Raw genomic sequence first — 20615 nt, forward strand, 5'->3', positions numbered from 1 at the left:
GCTTAGTGTATATTTAGTTGATGTTTTTCTTAGTTCATATCTTAGATCTTATTACTGTTTTTCTTAGACATTTTATTGTTGGATGTAACTGGGACCCTGTGTACATAATTTCGCTCCACCACATGTACCACATGAGGTGCGAATGACAATAAAGAAACTCTGACTCTGACTCTGAACAAAAGTGGATCAATCTCCAACACACAATGCAGCATTGACTCCTCAGGAGGTTTTATAAGCATTTATATCTGAAACACTACACTTATTTGTTTTATTAGTAAACATTTAACAAGTGAAAAACCTGAAAACTATTCACAGGATGGGCAGGTGGGCCAGTGACTCGTACGACCAAAAATCAGACAATCTAGAAGTTTGGAGACCCAGTCAACTGTTCTGCTACAAAGTCTCTTCCTGAACAGGATCACCATAACATCACCACATCATGCTGCAGACCACAAGATATTACAGACCAGAGTTTTAAGATCAGACCAGGGCAATGTTTTGTGTGAATCAGTTGTTCAGGAGCCACTGAAGGAGCTTTCTGTGGTCTACAGTGATCTGTGTTCACTCTCAACAGATTGCAACTTGTATACTGTATTATAAACATAATCAGCATTCCCTGAAGACAAATAAGGAGCACATTGTGAAGCCTTGAGTCCCGTTTGATTCCTTTCAAACTCATTAAATATCTAACATTTCTTAAAAAGAATTTATTTCAAAAAATGACATTCTTTACTGTTTGAAGACTGTTGCCTTTTAATAAGAACAATCTATATTGTTCATATGTGGCTGTAGGTGCTGATTGAAAAGTTCAACGACATTGATCTCCCTTTGTCTTGTGTTTTTCTATGATGTGTTAAAACTTGTAGTTAATACATTTGCAGATCAAAAGAATAAATATACGACACAAAAGCTGTTGTTTACTTATTGTTTACGGTCTCAAATCTAAATTTTGATTTTATTTATTTAATTGGTGGAGTGGTGGCGTAGAGGTTAGAGAAGGTGGGCCTGTGATCGGAAGGTCGCCGGTTTGGCTCCCTGGACTGACAACATCAAAAAAATGTGAGTGGAAAAGGTGAAACGCCCACACATGTTTCCACCCTCATTTGCCCCACTCTGGGCCCTTGAGCAAGGCCCTTGACCCCCACCATCTGCTCCCCCAGGTGCCCTAGATGGCAGCTCTCTGCTCCACACAGAGGGCTCGGTGGTGCCACAGCAACCCCTGAGGACGGGAGCAGCTGAAAGAAATGAGTTTATATATTTAATTATTTTTTATTTTAAAGTTATTTTAAACATCATAATAACAATTCTGATAAAATATGCAAACCAACAATTTTATCAACATTTTTAACAACGTTAAATTATCAAACAGAATGTTTGAAAAGGAGATGAAGCACATAGGTTCAAGGCTCTTTAGTCGCATCACGTGGTACGTAAGTTGGAATGAAATTGTGTACTCGAGGTCTCAGTTATACCCAAAAATAGAAAAAAGTATAAACTATAAAAAATAAACGGCATACAAGGATCTAAGATATATGCTAAACAATAATACTTACTACTTACTTACTTAATAATACATACTTATATAGTCCTGCTATTGATCTTTTTTATTTCAACATATATTAATTTCAGTATGATTTATTTACAGCAATGTGTTATTAAACCCTGACTCAACCATAATACCCTTTACGTTCTGCCCCAAACTCTTCCGCATCTGAGAATATGTTTTTAAACATTTTCTTAAACTGATGAATAGATTTGCTTCCTTTGATTTCATCACCTGAATCATTCCACAGAGTCCCACCACGAGATGAAATGCTCAAACTCTTTACATTTGTACGGGCATAACCTTTTGTAAAAGTATATTTTCCTCTTAGGTTGTGCTCATCTTTTTTCTTAAATATCTTCTGGATATTACCAGGAAGTATTTAATTTCCCTCTGGGATTAATAAAGTATTTTTGAATAGAATTTAATTGAATAGAAATATATTTTTAGCTTTATTAAATATTTGGAAAGTTCTAAACTAAATCTGTAAAGCTAAGATATTTGAACTTTTTAAATAATATGTTTGTGTGTTATCTGGACTCAACATTATGAACAAATTGCCATTTTCATAACATAAAGTTTGAGATCAAGACCTGAAAGCCAGCACAAATCCCCAAAACACAACTGCAAGTCCCCAAGTTGATCAGCTTATTGTTGAGTCCAGAAACATTTTGTGTTTTGAAGTGAATGTTTAAAATGTGATTGTCTTTATTCTGCCTCCAGTTTCAGAGCTCTCTGTGCCTGTACCTTGGGGAGAAATCAGAGGGAAAGTCTGGGGTCCGGATCATGGCCAGCCGGTTCTTTGCCTTCACGGCTGGGCTGATAACTGTGGTACATTCAACACCCTCATTCCTCTTCTACCCAAAGGTACCAGTTGTTGCAGCAACTAGAATGACGCAATCAGAATGTGATGCTGTGTTTTCTCATGCATCTGTGTTTTGCCATTTTGTGTTTGTGTGCAACAAGTTAAGCGTAGAAAAAACAGTCTAGCAAGAGTTTTATTTTTTGGCAAGAATTCTGTTTGATGCACTCAGAGTTCCCTTCTTGTCTCCTTCAGACTTCAGATATGTGGCAGTGGATCTGCCGGGTCATGGCTGCTCGTCACATCGTCCTCCTGGAGTTCTGTACACCTTTCCCTCCTACATGATGGATGTGCGCCGAGTTGTTGATGGTGTGTAAGCTCGAGGACAGCATCTTTATTCATTTAATCACATTGCTTTGTATCTTTGTTCAATTATTATTATTCTTTTTTTAGAAATGTACAATATCTGGAATATATTAACAAATTAGGATAATGCTTACCGGAAATGTGTTGCCAAAGTTAAATCAATAGTAATATTTGAAATAGGGATGCACAATATTATTGGCATGGTATCGGTATTGGCCGATATTAGCGATAATGTTAAATATCGGACATCGGCCATTCCATCAAAATAACACGGATATAAAAGTTGCTGTTTTTTTAATATATATATATATTATATATTTACATAGTGTTACATCATTTTCAGCCCCCTTTTTGGCATCATCATTTGGTAGCAGGCCAAATTGACAAAAAACATGTAGAATAATGTATTTTAATTCCACAGCAGAGAAAGCTATGTAGTCTCTGTAAGTAGGTCTAGGAAAAACAAAATTGGTATCAGTTATCGGCTAGATAAGTTTTAACGTATCGGCATATCGAATATCAGCCAAGAATCCAATATTGTGTATCCCTAGTTAGAAATGATTATTAGTTTAGTTTACCATCCATTATCTTTACTGCTTCTTCATTTTTGGGTGTTAGAACGTGAGCTGGCTGCGGGTAACTGGTCACTGCAGCTAGCTGTTGCTAGCCGTGGGCCTCAGGCCTCCTCTCAGACCCCAGATCCTCCCCCAGCCCATGCTGTTTCCCCGGTTCGGACCTCCCTCAGAAGCAGCAACTCACACTATCAGTAAATCAAGGAAACAAATTCAGTTTTACCAATTGTATTAAATCAAGGCAGGAAAATGTTACAGTTTACAGCGCTGGCCTCTCTGGTACAGTTCGACGCGATCAGAAACCGGAAGGGCAGATTTCCCATGTCATTACTGATTTATAGGGGCTAGACTTCTCCTTCGCAGAAGAGGAGCTCAACCTGTCATGTGTATGAGGGGGAGTGACTAAGTGTGATCTCAATGGATCTTATGTGGTTTGACGTGTTAGGAAATATGAGACGGTGCTTCAAAAGCCTTTCTACGTGATGTAGGAAGCAAAAATAAACTCTATTTCATGACGGATATTGAATCCCTGGGAGACTCATTTTAGAGTTGCTGGCCCAGTTTAACCCAGTCAGAACCGGGTCATAATTTCATTATAATCCCGTCTCTGAGCAGATCAAAAACCCCAGGACCAGTCTAGATAAATATCTAACATGGGTCACTGGGGTCTTTGGTGCCCATGTCCAATTATCACTGTGTGAGAGGCGGGGGACACCCTGGACAGGTCTCCAGTCCATCACATTGACACATAAAGACAAATAAGACAAACAACCATTCACTCTCTCACTCACACCTAGAGACAATTTAGTTACCAGTCAGTCTAACATGCATGTTTTTAGTCTGTGGGAGGAAACCGGAGTACCTGGAGAAAACCCACACATGCACAGAGAGAACATGCAAACTCTACCCAGAAAGGCCCCAGGGCCGGGATTCGATCCGGCGACCTTCTTGCTGAGAGGTGGAAGCTCTGCCAACTGAGCCACCATGCTGCCTAGTTTACTATTTATTTTATTTTTTTATTAATGTTCTAGTTCATAGACCAAATGTTGTTTCCTCAGTGAAAGATAGAGATTTTTTCCAATTGTTGTTGTGCCTTAGTGCCAAGCTGTAGTTTGGGGGTTCACAGCCTTAGAGTTTTGGTGTGGTGTGCTCATATGGGGACTTGACTAGAGTTGATTTAATTGTCCATGAAAGCAGTTTGAACTGGACAATAGTGGTCAGGTAGGTTGTTTACCCAAAAGAACCACACTCAATGGCAGGAGAAGATTTCCAACAGGCTTTTTTACTTGTAAAGGCCCATTCAAACAGATTACATACATAGATACATAATGCTTGGAACAGGCCACAGAAATGAGCCTCGTATAGTCTTCAGCAGCTTTTATCCAGCAGCTGAGTCCAGCGGGCGTTCCCTCATAGCCAGCTGCAGTCAGACACACAGACATGATCCATGGCCATCTGCGAGTTGGCCTCCAGATGGAGATAAGAGAAAGTTTTGTGCATGTCCTCATGGCGACAACAACAAGGAGACGCTGCGAGACGGCCTCCAGTTCTAGATAAGAGATTAATAATAAAATGTCTATATTCTGATTTACCTCATTTTGTATATTGCTTTGTGTGTTACCTGTTGTTCTGTCTGTACAGCACTTTGGTTGGCCTTGTCGCTGTTTTAAGTGCTCTACAAATAAAGTGGTATGGTATGGTAAAAAATATTAAATCATGTCATCTGGACCAGTTTCTTTAAGGGAGAAACGTTTCGTCGTCCCCCATCCAGAGGACTTCATCAGTCTGCGGCCTGCCAACCAGATCTGTCCCATAAGTAGCCTTCACTGCTGTGTTTCAAGCCAACCTCCTGTGATAAGGAGATAAGATGTTGTTTTGGTAGATGGCAGGTTCCCAGGGCAGAGGGAGATGTGTTTCTTAGCCATCTCTGCCTCAATATAGAAACAACAAAACATTCATAAGCCTTGACCAAAAATGATCTGACAGTAAACATGGCCCTTAATCAGAAAAGATTGGAATTGTCGGTTCCAGGGAGGGAATGAGCCACTGATCCAAATGAAGACGTTCAAGTATCTTGTGTTCTTGTTCATGGGTGAGTGTATAGCAGAGCAGAAGATTGATAGGTTGGTTGGTGCAAAACAGAGCTTAGCTGAAAGGCAATACTTGATTTACCAGTCGATCTACATTTCAGCCTTCACTTGTGGTCATGAAGGCTGAAATAAGACCAAGAGTGCAATTGACTGAAATCATCTTCCTCTTTAGAGGAGCTCAGTAGAACTGCTGCACCTCCATAGCAAAAGGAAACGGCTAAAGGTTGGATATGTGGTAAGGACGCACTCTGGATGCTTTCTTGGGATGTGACTTGGACAGGTCCCAGATCAGGAAAAGGCTTTAGGATAGACCCTGGCTTGGGAACACCTCAGACTGTACCCATATGAGCTTCAAGAAGTTCCTTGGGTGAGGGAGATTTGTGGATTTCTGCTTAAGCAGCTACTTCTGCGACTTTGTCTCAATGTCCAGAAGATACCTTCAGAAAAAACAAACATTAACTTTAACCATCTTGGCCCCCAAGCAAATGAAAATGATCTGAAAGCAGTGATGTTCTCTTTAAACTGAAACGATCTCAGTGTTTTATAATATCTTGATTGATGACGTGTGAAATAACCTCCGCAGCTCTGCAGTGGAGTAAATTCTCCATCATTGGCCACAGCATGGGTGAGTCCAACTACAGAGCAGACAGAATCTTTCACATGCTCATTTTCTGTTTTATTGAACTTTTATTTTTGTTTCAGGTGGCAACATAGCTGGAATGGTAAGAAACAACGTATTTTTATTTAAATTTGGCTAAAATTCAGCTGCTTTGTATCATCATCATTCGTAAGTTTTTTTTTTTTTTAACAGTTCAGCGCAGTGTACCCTGAGATGGTGGATGCTGTTGTACTGGTGGACTCCTTTGGGTTTTTACCTACAGACCCGGTACTTTTTAAAATTACACCTATTATAATAAAAGTGTAATTTTTAAGAATAAGTATTTTCAATTATGTGAGTCTCTGAAACTCCTGATGAACATAAAATTCTGCATTTTTCCACTTTTTTGGCTAAAAAAACTAAAAGAAGCATAGGGAAAAATAAGGTAAAATAAAAAGTTTAAATATAAAAAAATAACATAACATAAACAGGATTGAGGTGTTGTAGCAGTAATAATAATAATAATAATGGCAATGATTTATATTTATTTGTATGCATTGTTAATTTTTTCTAAAGCTTTATAAAGTTTTTATTTAACTGTAAGAGAAGAATAAGTCACAAAAATTTCTGAACCCTTATTTTGACGGTGACAACTTTTTTACTGCTGTCCAAAAGAAAATGAAATAAATCTTCAAATGGAACAATTTAAACACATTTTCAATCAATTCCCCATCAAAAAAATACATTTACTAAAAATGACTATACAACTGACTGATTTTTTCAAATAAATTTAAATGTCCTCAATCAAAATAATATATAAATATAAATAATATCAAGTAATTAATAGGTGGTCAGTGCTGCAGGCTTGTAATCCTGAGGCTGCAGGTTTGAATGCAGGTTGCATCAGAGTGACATCTGGTGTAAAAGAAAACAACCTGCCAAATCTTTCGGGCGGGTTTGCTGACTGTGCCAACCTCTGCAGAGTGAGAAGCTGAAAGGAGCTTTCTTTTGTTTGTGCATGCTCTTAACTCAAGGTTAAGAAAAAGAGTTATTTAATGTCAGCATCATCAGCCTTTATGAAACTGAAAACCCAGAGTTTCATCTCTGGTAACTCAGAGTTTACGGATAAACTCATCAAACCACTTTCCTGGAATACCCTGTTGTTCACACAAGCGATATGCAGTCCTTCAATTAATACCGGGCCTTTTATTGTACAGGTCCTTCTAAAAAAATTAGCATATTGTGATAAAGGTCATTATTTTCCATAATGTAATGATAAAAATGAAACTTTCATATATTTCAGATTCATTGCACACCAACTGAAATATTTCAGGTCTTTAATTGTTTTAATACTGATGATTATGGCATACAGCTCATGAAAACCCAAAATGCCTGTCCCAAAAAATTAGCATATTTCATCCCACCAATGAAAGAAGTGTTTTTAATACAAAAAACGCCAACCTTCAAATAATCATGTTCAGTTATGCACTCAATACTTGGTCGGGAATCCTTTTGCATGAATGACTGCTTCAATGCGGCGTGGCATGGAGGCAATCAGCCTGCGGCACTGCTGAGGTGTTATGGAGGCCCAGGATGCTTCGATAGCGGCCTTAAGCTCATCCAGAGTGTTGGGTCTTGCATCTCTCAACTTTCTCTTCACAATATCCCACAGGTTCTCTATGGGGTTCAGGTCAGGAGAGTTGGCAGGCCAATTGAGCACAGTAATACCATGGTCAGTAAACCATTTACCAGTGGTTTTGGCACTGTGAGCAGGTGCCAGGTCGTGCTGAAAAATGAAATCATCATCTCCATAAAGCTTTTCAGCAGATGGAAGCATGAAGTGCTCCAAAATCTCCTGATAGTTAGCTGCATTGACCCTGCCCTTGATAAAACACAGTGGACCAACACCAGCAGCTGACATGGCACCCCAGACCATCACTGACTGTGGGTGCTTCACACTGGACTTCTGGCATTTTGGCATTTCCTTCTCCCCAGTCTTCCTCCAGACTCTGGCACCTTGATTTCCGAATGACATGCAAAATTTGCTTTCATCCGAAAAAAGTACTTTGGACCACTGAGCGACAGTCCAGTGCTGCTTCTCTGTAGCCCAGGTCAGGCGCTTCTGCCGCTGTTTCTGGTTCAAAAGTGGCTTGACCTGGGGAATGCGGCACCTGTAGCCCATTTCCTGCACATGCCTGTGCACGGTGGCTCTGGATGTTTCTACTCCAGACTCAGTCCACTGCTTCCGCAGGTCCCCCAAGGTCTGGAATCGGCCCTTCTCCACAATCCTCCTCAGGGTCCGGTCACCTCTTCTCGTTGTGCAGCGTTTTCTGACACACTTTTCCCTTCCCACAGACTTCCCACTGAGGTGCCTTGATACAGCACTCTGGGAACAGCCTATTCGTTCAGCAATTTCTTTCTGTCTTTTACCCTCTTGCTTGAGGGTGTCAATGATGGCCTTCTGGACAGCAGTCAGGTCGGCAGTCTTACCCATGATTGCGGTTTTGAGTAATGAACAAGGCTGGGAGTTTTTAAAAGCCTCAGGAATCTTTTGCAGGTGTTTAGAGTTACGTCGTTGATTCAGATGGTTAGGTTAATAGCTTGTTTAGAGAAGCTTTTCATGATATGCTAATTTTTTGGGACAGGCATTTTGGGTTTTCATGAGCTGTATGCCATAATCATCAGTATTAAAACAATTAAAGACCTGAAATATTTCAGTTGGTGTGCAATGAATCTGAAATGTATGAAAGTTTCATTTTTATCGTTACATTATGGAAAATGACCTTTATCACAATATCCAAATTTTTTGAGAAGGACCTGTAGTGTGTTTGACTGCTTGGATTGCCATTTCAGCAAAACTTACTAACCTATTGTTTGTTCAAAATAATTGCGCACTGCCTCCATGCAATGCATAAGCCACCTATTATTTCACACCTAATAAGCATTTCTTTATTTTGTTTTCTTCCGTCTCCGTTAATTTGGCCTAAACTGCAACGTGCACACACACAAAGTTATATCAAAACGACCAGCTCAGTCTCGAGATTAGGGCTATTACTTTTATTGGCAATTGGAGTTAATATGGTGACATATTTTGCTAACAAAATGCCATATTTCTCCATAGGAAATGAATGGGACAACACTCCTCACTCTAACTGCTGCTGCCAAGTCACATGACTTAAAGTGTAGATGTCCCTGAAGAAAACAGAAACTCACTGTTGGATTTGTTTGAAACTCACAGAAAGTAATCATCACATAAGTGTCTAGAACTGATTAACATTTGGAGCCATTTTGATTCAAGATGGCCGCCTCAGCAAACACAAAATTGACTATAACTTGGTCATTCTTTGAGATTTTGAGCTGAAATTTAGTATGGTTGTAGCTGAGAGCGAGTTGTTATATATTTCTAATGCAAATCATATATCCAAGATGGCCACCTTAGCTAAAAGAGAAAAAAATATGATAACTTGCCCATTTTTAGAGCGATTCAGCTGAAATTTGGTATAGTGATAGCAGAGAACAATCCCTATCACAGACTGAATCCAAATTAAAAAATCCAAGATGGCTGACTTAGCTCAAAAGGAAAAAATATGATAACTCAGCCATTTTTTAGAGCTATTCAGCTGAAATTCGATATACTGGTAGCTGAGAGTGAACCCCAGCACATAGTACTGTCAAATCAACAATTTAAATCGGCAGCAGCCTGGCAGTCCCCGTCCAAGTTTCTCCAGGAACTTTGTAGTTTATTTACTTTTGTTTATTCTGTGAATGCATAGTCACTTTTATAAATAATATTTTGTATTGTACCTAATAATACTTTGACTGTCTATAGTGCTACTGAAACCCCGACACACAAGATTGTTGGTAGAAATCACTGACTGGATGATAAGACTGGGTAGTTTACAAAAGGAAGTCTTTTAATGCGTCTTTATGTTCTCTTCATTTATTTAGCAGTAGGGGGGAGCTCAGCTAAAGAATTTCTGGTAAAACCACAGCCAGATTGATGGTGATGATTGTGGTGACTTGTCAGTGCGCTTCTCAGATATTAACTACCTGTAGCAGATAACTTCAGATAACTAGTAACTACATGTTTGACCCTTAAGTTACTGTCTGTGATATATCTGTTTCAGAGTAAATGACTGATAAATGCTCCCCAATGAAGTTAAACAACAAACTGTTATTTATTAAACAAGACAAAATAAAAAACTGGAAAAAGAAGTATCCCGTGATTCAACAGATTAACACTTTTCTTTTTGTTACGGTCTTGATGATTATGCGCAGAGATAAACTTGGTTTACTGCAGTGCTTCTCAATTATTTTCTGTTACGCCCCCCTAGGAAGAAGTAAACATTTCGCGCCACCCCCCCCACCCCCACCCCAACCCCAACTCTCCTCCGCGACTGTAAATGGTATAATTTGTCTATAAAATTGTTATAAGTACACCTCTACATAATGTATCCTTATTAACATTAAATAAAAAAATATAGATCAACTTACAACAAAGATTATTAACATTGTTTTATAGTCTGTAACAGAAAAGGCTTAAAGTGCATCAATTTGCCTGAAATAAAAAAAAAAGCTATCCTGATTTAAACTGTAAACATTTTTGACCATTTGATACTGAACAATCAAACAAAATCAATAAAATCAATAAATAATAATACATTCAAATTGATCAGCAACATTTTAAGTCAGGAGTGTTATATACAACACTTTGACCTACAAAACAAAAATGAATAAAACAATTTGTGCAGATTTTTTTTTTTTAAATCAAAATGAGGAAGTCAGGTTTAATGGCTACAATGAGCACATTTTGCAGTGCACAGCTTTTTGAAGCAGAGTTTGAAACATGATCCTGCAGCTCTCAGCTCCTGTTCAATGTTTAGCTGGACCTGGACCTGGACTTGGTCTTAGAGCAGCAACAGCAGAGAAGATGCAAAGAGTGCAAGAGCGAGCGGGTTGGGTGTGTGTGTGTGTGTCCAGGGGAACGCGCTCACAAGAGTAGAACCTGACAAGTTGTTTAGTGACATAAAATATATTTTGTTAGCAAAGAAAAGAGTCCTAACATTTGTTAAACATACGTTTTTCCAACAAATAAAAAAAACATCAAAATTGTGCTTTGACAATTGATAAAACTAAAAAATCTTGTCAATGTGAAAGAGGGGGCAGGTGTCGCTCTCGCTTTGAGTTTATACTCTTTGTTGCTGCGTGCTGTGGGTGACAAGCGTCCAGAGTGGAGGACTTGTTAGTAAAGAATAGAGTCCTAACATTTATTAAACATTACTTCTGTATTAAACAAACATCAAAATTGTGCTTTGACAAACTAAAAAACAAACAAAAAAAATGTTAAAGCAAAAGAGGAAGAGGGGCAGGTAACGCGTGCTGCGGGTGACGAGCATCTCCAGCTGCTCAGCAGCAGAGGGAAGCGACACGGTGCAAGCATGGCTCTCCAAACGACAAGACAGACATATTTGTTCATAACTTTATTATTATTAAGACTGAGAGTTGCCGGATTTTAGCAAAAAGGTTGCCGAACGCACCCTGACAAAATGAGAATGGGGAAGAAAAAAAAAACCCTACTCCCTGCCGCAAAATGTTCCTCGGGGTCACATGCACCCCACCTGGCATTGCTCCAGCCCCCCCCAGGGGGGCACGAGTGGTTAGAACAGTCGTCCTCCAATGCGAGAGTTGGAGGTTCGAATCCACCAGCAGTCACATGCCGAAGTGTCCCTGGGCAAGACACTGAACCCCTCATAGCCTCTGATGTGTGTCCCATCAGTGTATGAATGTGAAAAAGCTCTGATTAGTCTCTTTAGAATGATTTGTTCAATTAGCTTTGTAGAGATCTAGTAGAGTGCTGTATGAATGGGTAAATGAGGCACAGATTGTAGTGTAAAGCACTTTGAGTATCTGGAAATAAGAAAGAAAGGCACTATATAAGTACAGTCCATTTACCATTTTACCATTTACCATTTCAGAAGGACTGGTTTACTGTCTGCTGTCTTACTGTTTATTTTCAGAAAAAAATGCCCACCATACTGAGGCAGGGGATGGACGAGCTGATCGAGTTGGAAAAACAGACAAAGAACAAGCCAGCCAAACTTTATACTTATGAGAAGGCTGTTGAGAGGTAATCCCTCTTTCTATTTCAGCAGTTGTAAAGTCTACTTACACACACTCATCCACCTTTATCTCATGTGCTCAACGTTCAGGCTCATGGCTGGAAATGATGGTCTGACTGAAAAGTCAGCAAAAATCCTGTTAGATCGAGGTCTGGTTCAAGTTGACGGGGGTAAATATTCATATTCGTCTTTTCAAATGTGTTTGTTCCTCATCATAATGACGGTGTAACAGATTTTTCTGTTGACAGGGTTCATATTCTCCAGAGACATGCGTCTTCACTTGGTATGTTACGGTTCAGTTTCTTCATACTCAACTTGTTGCTGCCGACGACAATTTGTTTTGTGCGTTTTCAGAAAAACATAGTTCGCATCAATTTGGAGGACAGTCTGGATTTTCAGTCAAGAATCAAAGCCTCTGTTCTAGTCATCATGTAAGGTTTTCTTCTGCCCTTAATTTTTTTGTTGCTGTCGATAATACAAGAATAAACACTAAACTCACGCCTCGTTTGTGTTTGTAGGGCAGAAGGTGGATTAGAAAAACTGTTTTCTGAAGAAGACCAGAAGAAATTCCCACCTGTAATTCTTCAGGGCTACAGAGACAGAAATGTGAGGTTTTTTTTTCTTTTTGTCAAATATGTAACCCATCAAATCAAATCAGGGATTAAGTCGTATTTGGTTAAAATGAACAATACCTTTTTTTATATTTCTGGCTTTTAAAGCTACTTTTTGATATCCAGATCATCCTGATATGAGCAGTTTCAGAGACAGGGATAAATTGTCTTGCTAGCTGGGATAAGCCCAGTAGAATCAGTCTGAATATTCTGGTGAATCCATTTTTTATTATAAGGAGGATTCCTTCATGTCATTCTCAGGTGGTTTTGAAAGTAGTTTTGCTAGCATGCAGGGAAAGTAGCAAACATTTAGGGCTTTTCTGCTGTAATCTTCATTAGTTGTTGGTACTGTCCAGAAAAGTGCTTCAGACATTCCTTAGGATTATATTCTGGATATTTCATTCAAAGGAGCCCATAGCTAAGATATTCATTCATCATATTTTGACAAAAATCCAATTACAGTATCACAAATGTTTCAACCAATGCACTATAGCTGCCAATATCTCAACATGCCACATATTTGGGTGGATTTTTCTCACATGTATCCTTAAACCTTGGTGTTTAGTTTTAACTGTTAAAGTTGTTTATCACTCACTGAAAAATCAACCCAGTATTGTCATACGTGTGCGTACACGTCTGTTAGCAATGAACCACTGAACAGGTTTTAATGATACTCAGAAAGCAACTGGTGGACATGGTAGTGGAAAAAACAAAAAATTCACAAACGATTTTCTATTTATCTTTATGGGGAGCCACCCTCACGCCCTCCTCTCACAGCACTATCAGAGCCAGCCCAAAACTGGTCCAAGACCATCAGAAAAGTAAATCATTTTCAAGGTTTCCTACAAGGAGGGTGATGAGGACGTCGGCCAAACTCTCAACTGGCTCCTTCATTCTACAGTCACAGAACAATGATTATAATATCATAATGTTCAGTTCACAGTGACCAAGAGGCAAATGAAGGAGTAGAATGTAGAACATGTAATGTATCAGAAAACATATCAAGTCAAGTCAAGTCAGATTTATTTATAGAGCACGTTTAAAACAGAAACTGTATATCAGTGGAAAATATATTTCCAGTACAGATATAATGCTGATTATCTTTTGGTGTCAACCTGATTCAAGATGGCCGCAACATCTAATGAATCTTACAAAACATAAAATACATATAACTCTGTCAATTATATAAATATTGAGCTAAAATTTATTGTGGTAGTAGCTCATCATCCCATATTCCCATATTCCAATCACTAACCAGATGGGGGGAGTGGTGGTATAGAGGCTAGAGAAGGTGGGCTTGTTATTGGAAGGTCGCTGTTTCATCTCCCCGGACCGATAATTAGGTCCCCACAACCTTGAGCAAGACCTGTAACCCCTGTCTGCTCAACCGGTCACCCTAGATAGCAGCTCTCTGCTCCACACAGAGGGTTGTGACAAAATCCAGAGTATAAACAATTGCCAAGTCTTCGTGCGAGTTAGTTCACTGTGGTGACGATGGGAGCAGCCGAAAGAAAAAAATTCCAATCACTGACAGCTGGCAAAAGATTTTCTTCTAAGATCATGCATGACATTATTTAAGTTTTTAACAAATATAAGTCCTTCATTTCTCAACCTAAGCGGATCATAGTCTAAACCTGGTATTATTAATAGAGGGTGAGATTCAGTTCTTCATGTAACGTTAAGCCTTTATTTTTGTTTTTATTGTTTTGTCTTGAGTCAGTCAACACAAACACATGATGACTGTTAAAGTTCATTCACTGTACTCCATTCTCATGCCCTAAAAACTGCAAATGATTGGTGTTTTTTATAAACAACTATCTAGTTTTAAAGATTATTTATCCTAAATTTGTAAAGGTGTTCGAGAATTAAGATTTTATCCAGAAGTTTGTTCATTTGGTTGCTGTCTTGCAGTTTGGCCACTAGATGTCAGTAAATTGTAAATGTTCTAATTTCAAAGCAACTTTTTGTTTGTTGATCCTGCTGCAGGTGGAATGGTTAAAAACATCTGTGTCTCTGTGTTTCAGCACACCGTGGTGACCGTTCCAGGCAATCATCACGTCCACCTGAATCATCCTGAAGTTGTTGCTCAACTTGTGTCTGACTTCCTGAAGAGCAAACTGCTCTCACAGTCGGCAAGATCGGGAGATGTTCCTACGCCGAAGTTATAGCAAGCGCAGACTAATTTAATAAATTCACACAAATCATGTCACACTTAGTTTTTTTCATTAACACGTTACTGTTTACGCTCTGGTGGTAAAAAGTTGCCAAATTGCCTTAACTAAGTGACACTTTGAAAAGTGTTGAACACTTAGAAGCACTTTTTTGACATGACAACTTTGATTTAATTTGAACAGAACAAAACTCTGCCAGCTGCAGCCTCACGAGCCAGTAAACAATATTGTTAAAGGAACAACTGGAGCATGCCTGCTGATTATCTTTTATTTCATCGTAATAATTGTCAAAACCCTGGGAGAAATTATCCGTCAGCAGATAAACATGTTTCTGTGATCATCAGTCTGTAACTTATAAGGAGAGAATGGAAATGTTTGAGTGAAAAAAAAATTCTTTAATTTGTAGTTATTCGTAAGATTTACAACCATGTACAGAAATTATTATTATTATAGATTTATTTTAGAACAAGACAGAACTTTTAAGGTGTGGGAATTTGGTGGGAGACATGTTTTGAATTTTAAGCTGTTGTGAAGATAACAAATTATCCCCAAACAGCATTTAGCAGTCAGAGAGGGCAAACACCAACTCTCACAGCATTAACATCAGTTAAAGTAGGTAAAACAAGTGCCTGCGTGGACGGTTAAACCTGTTCTGGTGTCAGCTCGGCCAGGTTATCTCTATTAAAACGTTTGGTGCCATAATGTATTTTTACCCTCAGACTGTTGAGGATATTTTGTTGGCTTGGGAGTCATAAAGTAAAAGTCTCTTGTTTTCCTGTAGTCTTTGTGTTTCTTTAAGTTCTGATGTGCATTTTTTTTTTGTATCTTTAGTCTGTTAAAAACCTTTGATTTGTGTTGTTTCATTTACTTTGAGGCTCACCACAGCAGGTCATCTGTCTTCATTTAATTCTGTCAGCATCCTCTTGTCTCACCGATCCTCAGCAATTCTCCTCTTCTATATCCATGAACCTTCTCCGTCGTCCTCCCCTTTTCCTCCTTCCTGCAGCTCCATATTTCACATCTTTTGTCCCAACATATCATGTCCAAACATCTAAGCTTGGCCTTATTACTGTTTTGCAAACTTCTTTCACTTTTCTATCCTCCCTTCACTGTGCATATTAGAATAGATTTTAAAATTCTCCTGTTAACATTTAAGTGCCTAAATGGCCTCACACCCCTTTATCTCTGAGCTACTGGAATCATATGTTCCCTCTCGGGCCCTGAGATCATCCTATCAGCTGCTTTTGGCTGTTCCAAAAACAAGATTGAAGCTCAGAGGTGATCTGACTTTTTCAGTGATGGGCCCCCAACCCTGGAACAACCTGCCCCCCAACATTAGGCAGGCCACCTCCCTTCCTGTGTTCAAATTTCTGTTAAAAACATCTGTTTTCTACTTTTACAGTGTGAGTGATTTACGTTTTTTTTGTTCTGTGTTCTTATGTTTTTTTTTTATTAAATGCTTTTTAATCAATTTTTCAGTATTATTGTTAGTTTTTTTCCATTAATTTACTCCCATTAATTTGTATTATTAAGCACTTTAGTAACAGCTGCTGTTTTAAAGGTGCTTTATAAATAAAGTTCCAACTACTCTTCAGTCACAAATCGCCCACATGACAATGATAATGTCTTTATCCATATCCATACTAATGTCCACTGACCTGTTAAGTTTTTGAAAGGCTTCTAGTGAAGAAAAATGTATTCAAAACACTTCTGTTTGATAGAAAACCAGCGCGGTTGACTTGGTGGTGTAAGAGCATCTTTCTGCATAAACGATCTTTGGCGGCTCCATAACTTGGCTCACGCTTAAAACGCCAGTTTTTATTTTTTTATTTTTTTACTTGATATTACGGATAAACGTTCAGCAGTTATATGGAAATAATTCACAAGTTATTAATTTTATAGACAAACTTAAGTAAAAATGTTAAATATTTAACTTAATGATTTGGCGTCGCATAAAAGTGACGTTTACGCTTACGATGCGTATTAATATGGGCGCCAAATTCAAGCTGGTGATGGAATTGGGAACTTGGCTAGAATTTAACTTTAATGTCACGGACACGGGGCTGCAGTCTTTCGACTAAGAAGGAATGAAGCTCAAACGGAGCAAAACTCATCCGAAGTGAGCGACTAAAGTCAAACCGATCGAGCTGCTCCGCTTCCGGCCACAGAAGAGAGGAAGACCTCGTATGTTTGGAAATTACACCAGTCTCATTATTCCATTTGGTAAACTGCAAAAGCTGAAAACTTAGTGCATGTAAAATTAACAGAGTTGCAGCCAATTTAGTTTCTTTTCTTTAGGTCAGTTGGCTGTGGCATCTATCTTTAAATGACAAAAAATGTGTTGAGGTACTTTCTCAGAACTTAATTGAAGTGTATTCAGTGGTTCAAGCAATACAAATAAAATAAAACAGACATAACCATTGTTTTTACCTTTCAATGCTAGATTGTTTCATCCAGGCTCATCACAGAAGAATATAGAAGAGGGAATGAAGACTGAGAGATCCTCAAAGCGTCTGAGGTCCAGTCCCTGTGCAGAGTCTGACAGAGGATTCTGTCCACCATCGGGACAGGATGTCCAGGAGACTGTCCTCAGTGGACAGAAGCAATCTGGAGCCAGCAAAGTGAGACACCCCCTCAGATTGAAGCGCCAAAGTGAGAAGGTGGATCAGACTGCAACAGTCTCTCAGTTACTCACATCCTCTGATGTGATCCCTGGAGGTAGAGCTCTAATCAATAATTCACTGTATGTTTTCTGGCTTCGTAAGCTGTTTAAAATGATCAGTTTTCTCTTTGGCTTGTTTAGATTCCTGTTCTGGTGAACTTCTGTGGACAGATAAGTACAGTCCTCGACATTCAGGTGAAGTTGTCGGTCATTCAGCCTCAGTAAACAAACTGCACAGGTAAAACTTTTGTTGACTCGAGGTTTCATGTCCTGAAATTTGACAGGAAGTGAATATCCTTCCTTTCCTTTCCTTTGTTTTTGGTGATCAGCTGGTTGAAGAATTGGAAACTAAGAGCTGCCAGTGATGAGAGGAGAGATGCAGAAGAAAGGGCGCGAGAAGAACACCAGATTTACGGTGTTCACTCATGTTCAGTCATTTTAAAAAATATACTTTGATTGCAAAATCTACAGACGTACAACTGAAAACACTTTTTTTTAAAAGTTCAAAAAAGTAAAGACCTCTTCCCGTGCAGATTCATGGGACTGTGGAGACTTCCAGGGTGAGGCTGTGTGGGATAATGGAGGGGAGGAACCTTTGTGTAAGGCCTTGCTGCTCACAGGACCCCCAGGCGTCGGCAAGACAGCTTCGGTGTACGCCTGCGCTCAGGAGCTCGGCTTCAAGGTGGGAATTTCAAAACCGTTCTTTAAAACCTCACAGGTGGAGGCTTTGTCACCCATGATCAGACCAAGTTATTAAAGCTAAATAGACTCAAACATTAGCTGAAAATCAAAAGCTGTAATATACTGGTTAAAAGCTCAAAGTGGCAAAAAAAAGCTAGCAAAGATTTGGCTAAAAGTTGCAAAAGGATAACTCAAATCCAAACATATTAAAAGTTTAGCCAAAGCTTAAAACATCAAAAAGGCTAGCTTAAATTACCAAAGTTTAGCTAGTCAACTTTATATTTCAAGTTTAAGAATGTAAAAGTTGCAAAAGGCTAAAATTTTTCACTGTTATTTCCTAAAACTTTACTTTTTTCATACAGCTTGAACAGTAAAACACGATGTTAACCCATCCAGGATGTAACATGAAGGTCATCTGTTTTTAGCAGCCACCACAGGAAAAACGGCAAAATAAAAAAAATCAATGTCTTAATTTCCTGATATTCTGTGATATTTATTTAAATAAAACCAGGATTCGGAAGAGTGATCAGCACAATGGACAAAAAAGAAAATACTCAGATACTGTACTGCTAGAATAATTGTGTCTTTATTATTCCGCCACAGATTACAGCATAAAAAGCAAAGCAAGGTACAATCACACTCAGATGTACAATCATAAGTATCGATGCATAAACAAGCTCTCACCGTGACGCAAGGCTGGAGAGCCACTCAGCCTGGGTAGAACCAAAACACCGACACATAGCTGGACGTCCCGATCGGTAGACTCACAGCAGACTCTAACTTTGTCTAAGTGCTTCTCCCACTTTTGTTCTCTCTCTCTCTACATCACATGAGAGTGTTTCCCAGTGAACAAAACATGTTTACTCGAAACTCAGCTGCATTCCAAAGAGCGGTAACTCCTTCCCATCTGCAAGGAGGGAGTGAAGACTTATCTTATCTGGGGAAAAACATGTTTACTTGAAACTCAGAAACTTCAAGGTAGTGTGGGAAGGGGATGGGCCAAAATCCTCCTCTCAGGCTTCCCGAGTGATAAGCAAAAAACACTTCATCACAGTTCTTTAAGTCCCAAGTGATAAGAACATTCCTTTCTGCAAAAATACTTACAGTTCTGCATCGAAAGCCCTTTATATAATAGTTCAAACGGTCAGAAAAACAACTTTTTTATTAAATTTACAACTCACCTGATTATTATAAACATGAGAAAAATAATATTTTAAGCAGCAGCCTACAAACCCTTCACAAATTAACAAAGTGGATGCAGACGTACGTTGTTTTTGCTGCTGCAGTGTAGGGCTGCAACAACGAATCGATAAAAATCGATGATTAAAAGCGTTGGCAACGAATTTCAATATCGATTCGTTGTGTCGCGCGATTATGCATCTTTCACGGCGCTGCGGAGCCGTTTCGTTTTGTTCACCTGCAGTTCATTGTCAATGCTGACTGACTGAATAAAGTTTGAAAAAAAAAAACTGCAGCTCGAGTTGAACAGAGCGAGGGGGAAGGAGGAAACAGAGCAGAGTGTTTTTAAAGGAAATTAAGTAAATTTTACAAATGACCAATGCAGCGAAAACTGTTCGACCCAAGTCTTCCAAAGAGTGGGAGCTCTTCACAAAGATAAAAAATGAGAAGCATGCAGCTTTGAAAATCACCAACACGACACGTGAGAACCACGGAGATAAAACGTAAACATGTCGGAGTCACGAGCTGCAGCTGATACAACATGTCTCACTCCCAACTCGTGTTTCAGGTGAGTCTCTACAATTTAACATTGTTCTGTTTCAAGAGAGAAAACGTAACGTCAGTCTGTCTGGGAGATGAAGCTGCTGTTTGTTTGTTTGTTTATCTGATTAATGACGGTGATATAGAACGTGTGTTACTTTTTATTTAATTTAATTGGTACAAGCAGTGTTTAAATGTGATTTATAAATAAATCTAACACAAAGATAATAATTTAATGATTAAGCTTCAACTTTTACTTTGCTGGCAAAGTCTGAAGACACTGCAGGTATGGCAGGATGAATTGCATTTAAACAGGAATTAAAGTAATTTATTACATCTACTCAAATGTGTGGAATTAAGTAATTTATGTGGGTGTGTGTGTTTAATTGCTCTTTTAGCTACTTTTGCCTGAACCTAACACTGTAAGTGAAACAAGGCATTTCTTGAGTTGCTGTAAATTATGCTATAAAACATATTTACTGTCTCATTCCAGAAAACAACAACAAACAACAACATCCTTCATGATGGACAGACATCATGGACACCACAGCAGCAGCTGTCTTCACTGAAACATCCTGAACATGATCGTCACTGACATGAGGCCTCTGTCCATGGTTGAAGACGAGGGCTTCACTACAATAATCCACACTTTTAATCCAGGTTACAATAATCCACACTTTT

General features: G+C 38.9%; 2 protein-coding genes across 2 annotated transcripts in view; both read left to right on the plus strand.

Moving 5' to 3' along the window:
- Positions 1 to 1370: 1370 nt before the first annotated feature.
- On the plus strand, positions 1371 to 14956 carry serhl (serine hydrolase like). The gene is made up of 12 exons (XM_037689857.1): positions 1371 to 1398; positions 2267 to 2410; positions 2601 to 2714; positions 5957 to 5998; positions 6076 to 6095; positions 6185 to 6259; positions 11989 to 12098; positions 12181 to 12260; positions 12339 to 12373; positions 12445 to 12521; positions 12609 to 12696; positions 14726 to 14956. The coding sequence occupies exons 1-12, from the start codon at positions 1371 to 1373 to the stop codon at positions 14867 to 14869; spliced, it is 957 nt and encodes a 318-aa protein (XP_037545785.1). The 3' UTR covers positions 14870 to 14956.
- A 2736-nt stretch (positions 14957 to 17692) lies between these two features.
- The window catches only part of atad5b (ATPase family AAA domain containing 5b), a gene marked incomplete at its 5' end in the record, with an annotated part of 27864 nt that continues 24941 nt past the window's right edge, over positions 17693 to 20615 (plus strand). The window contains 3 exons of the mRNA XM_037689858.1: positions 17693 to 17772; positions 17864 to 17949; positions 18068 to 18216. Of these exons, the coding sequence (XP_037545786.1) occupies positions 17693 to 17772; positions 17864 to 17949; positions 18068 to 18216 (315 nt within the window). The remainder of the gene's footprint in view (positions 17773 to 17863; positions 17950 to 18067; positions 18217 to 20615) is intronic.

This window comes from Nematolebias whitei, chromosome 16, assembly GCF_014905685.2.
Source record: "Nematolebias whitei isolate Nwh7 chromosome 16, NemWhi1, whole genome shotgun sequence".
NCBI classification, from domain to species: Eukaryota; Metazoa; Chordata; class Actinopteri; order Cyprinodontiformes; family Rivulidae; genus Nematolebias; species Nematolebias whitei.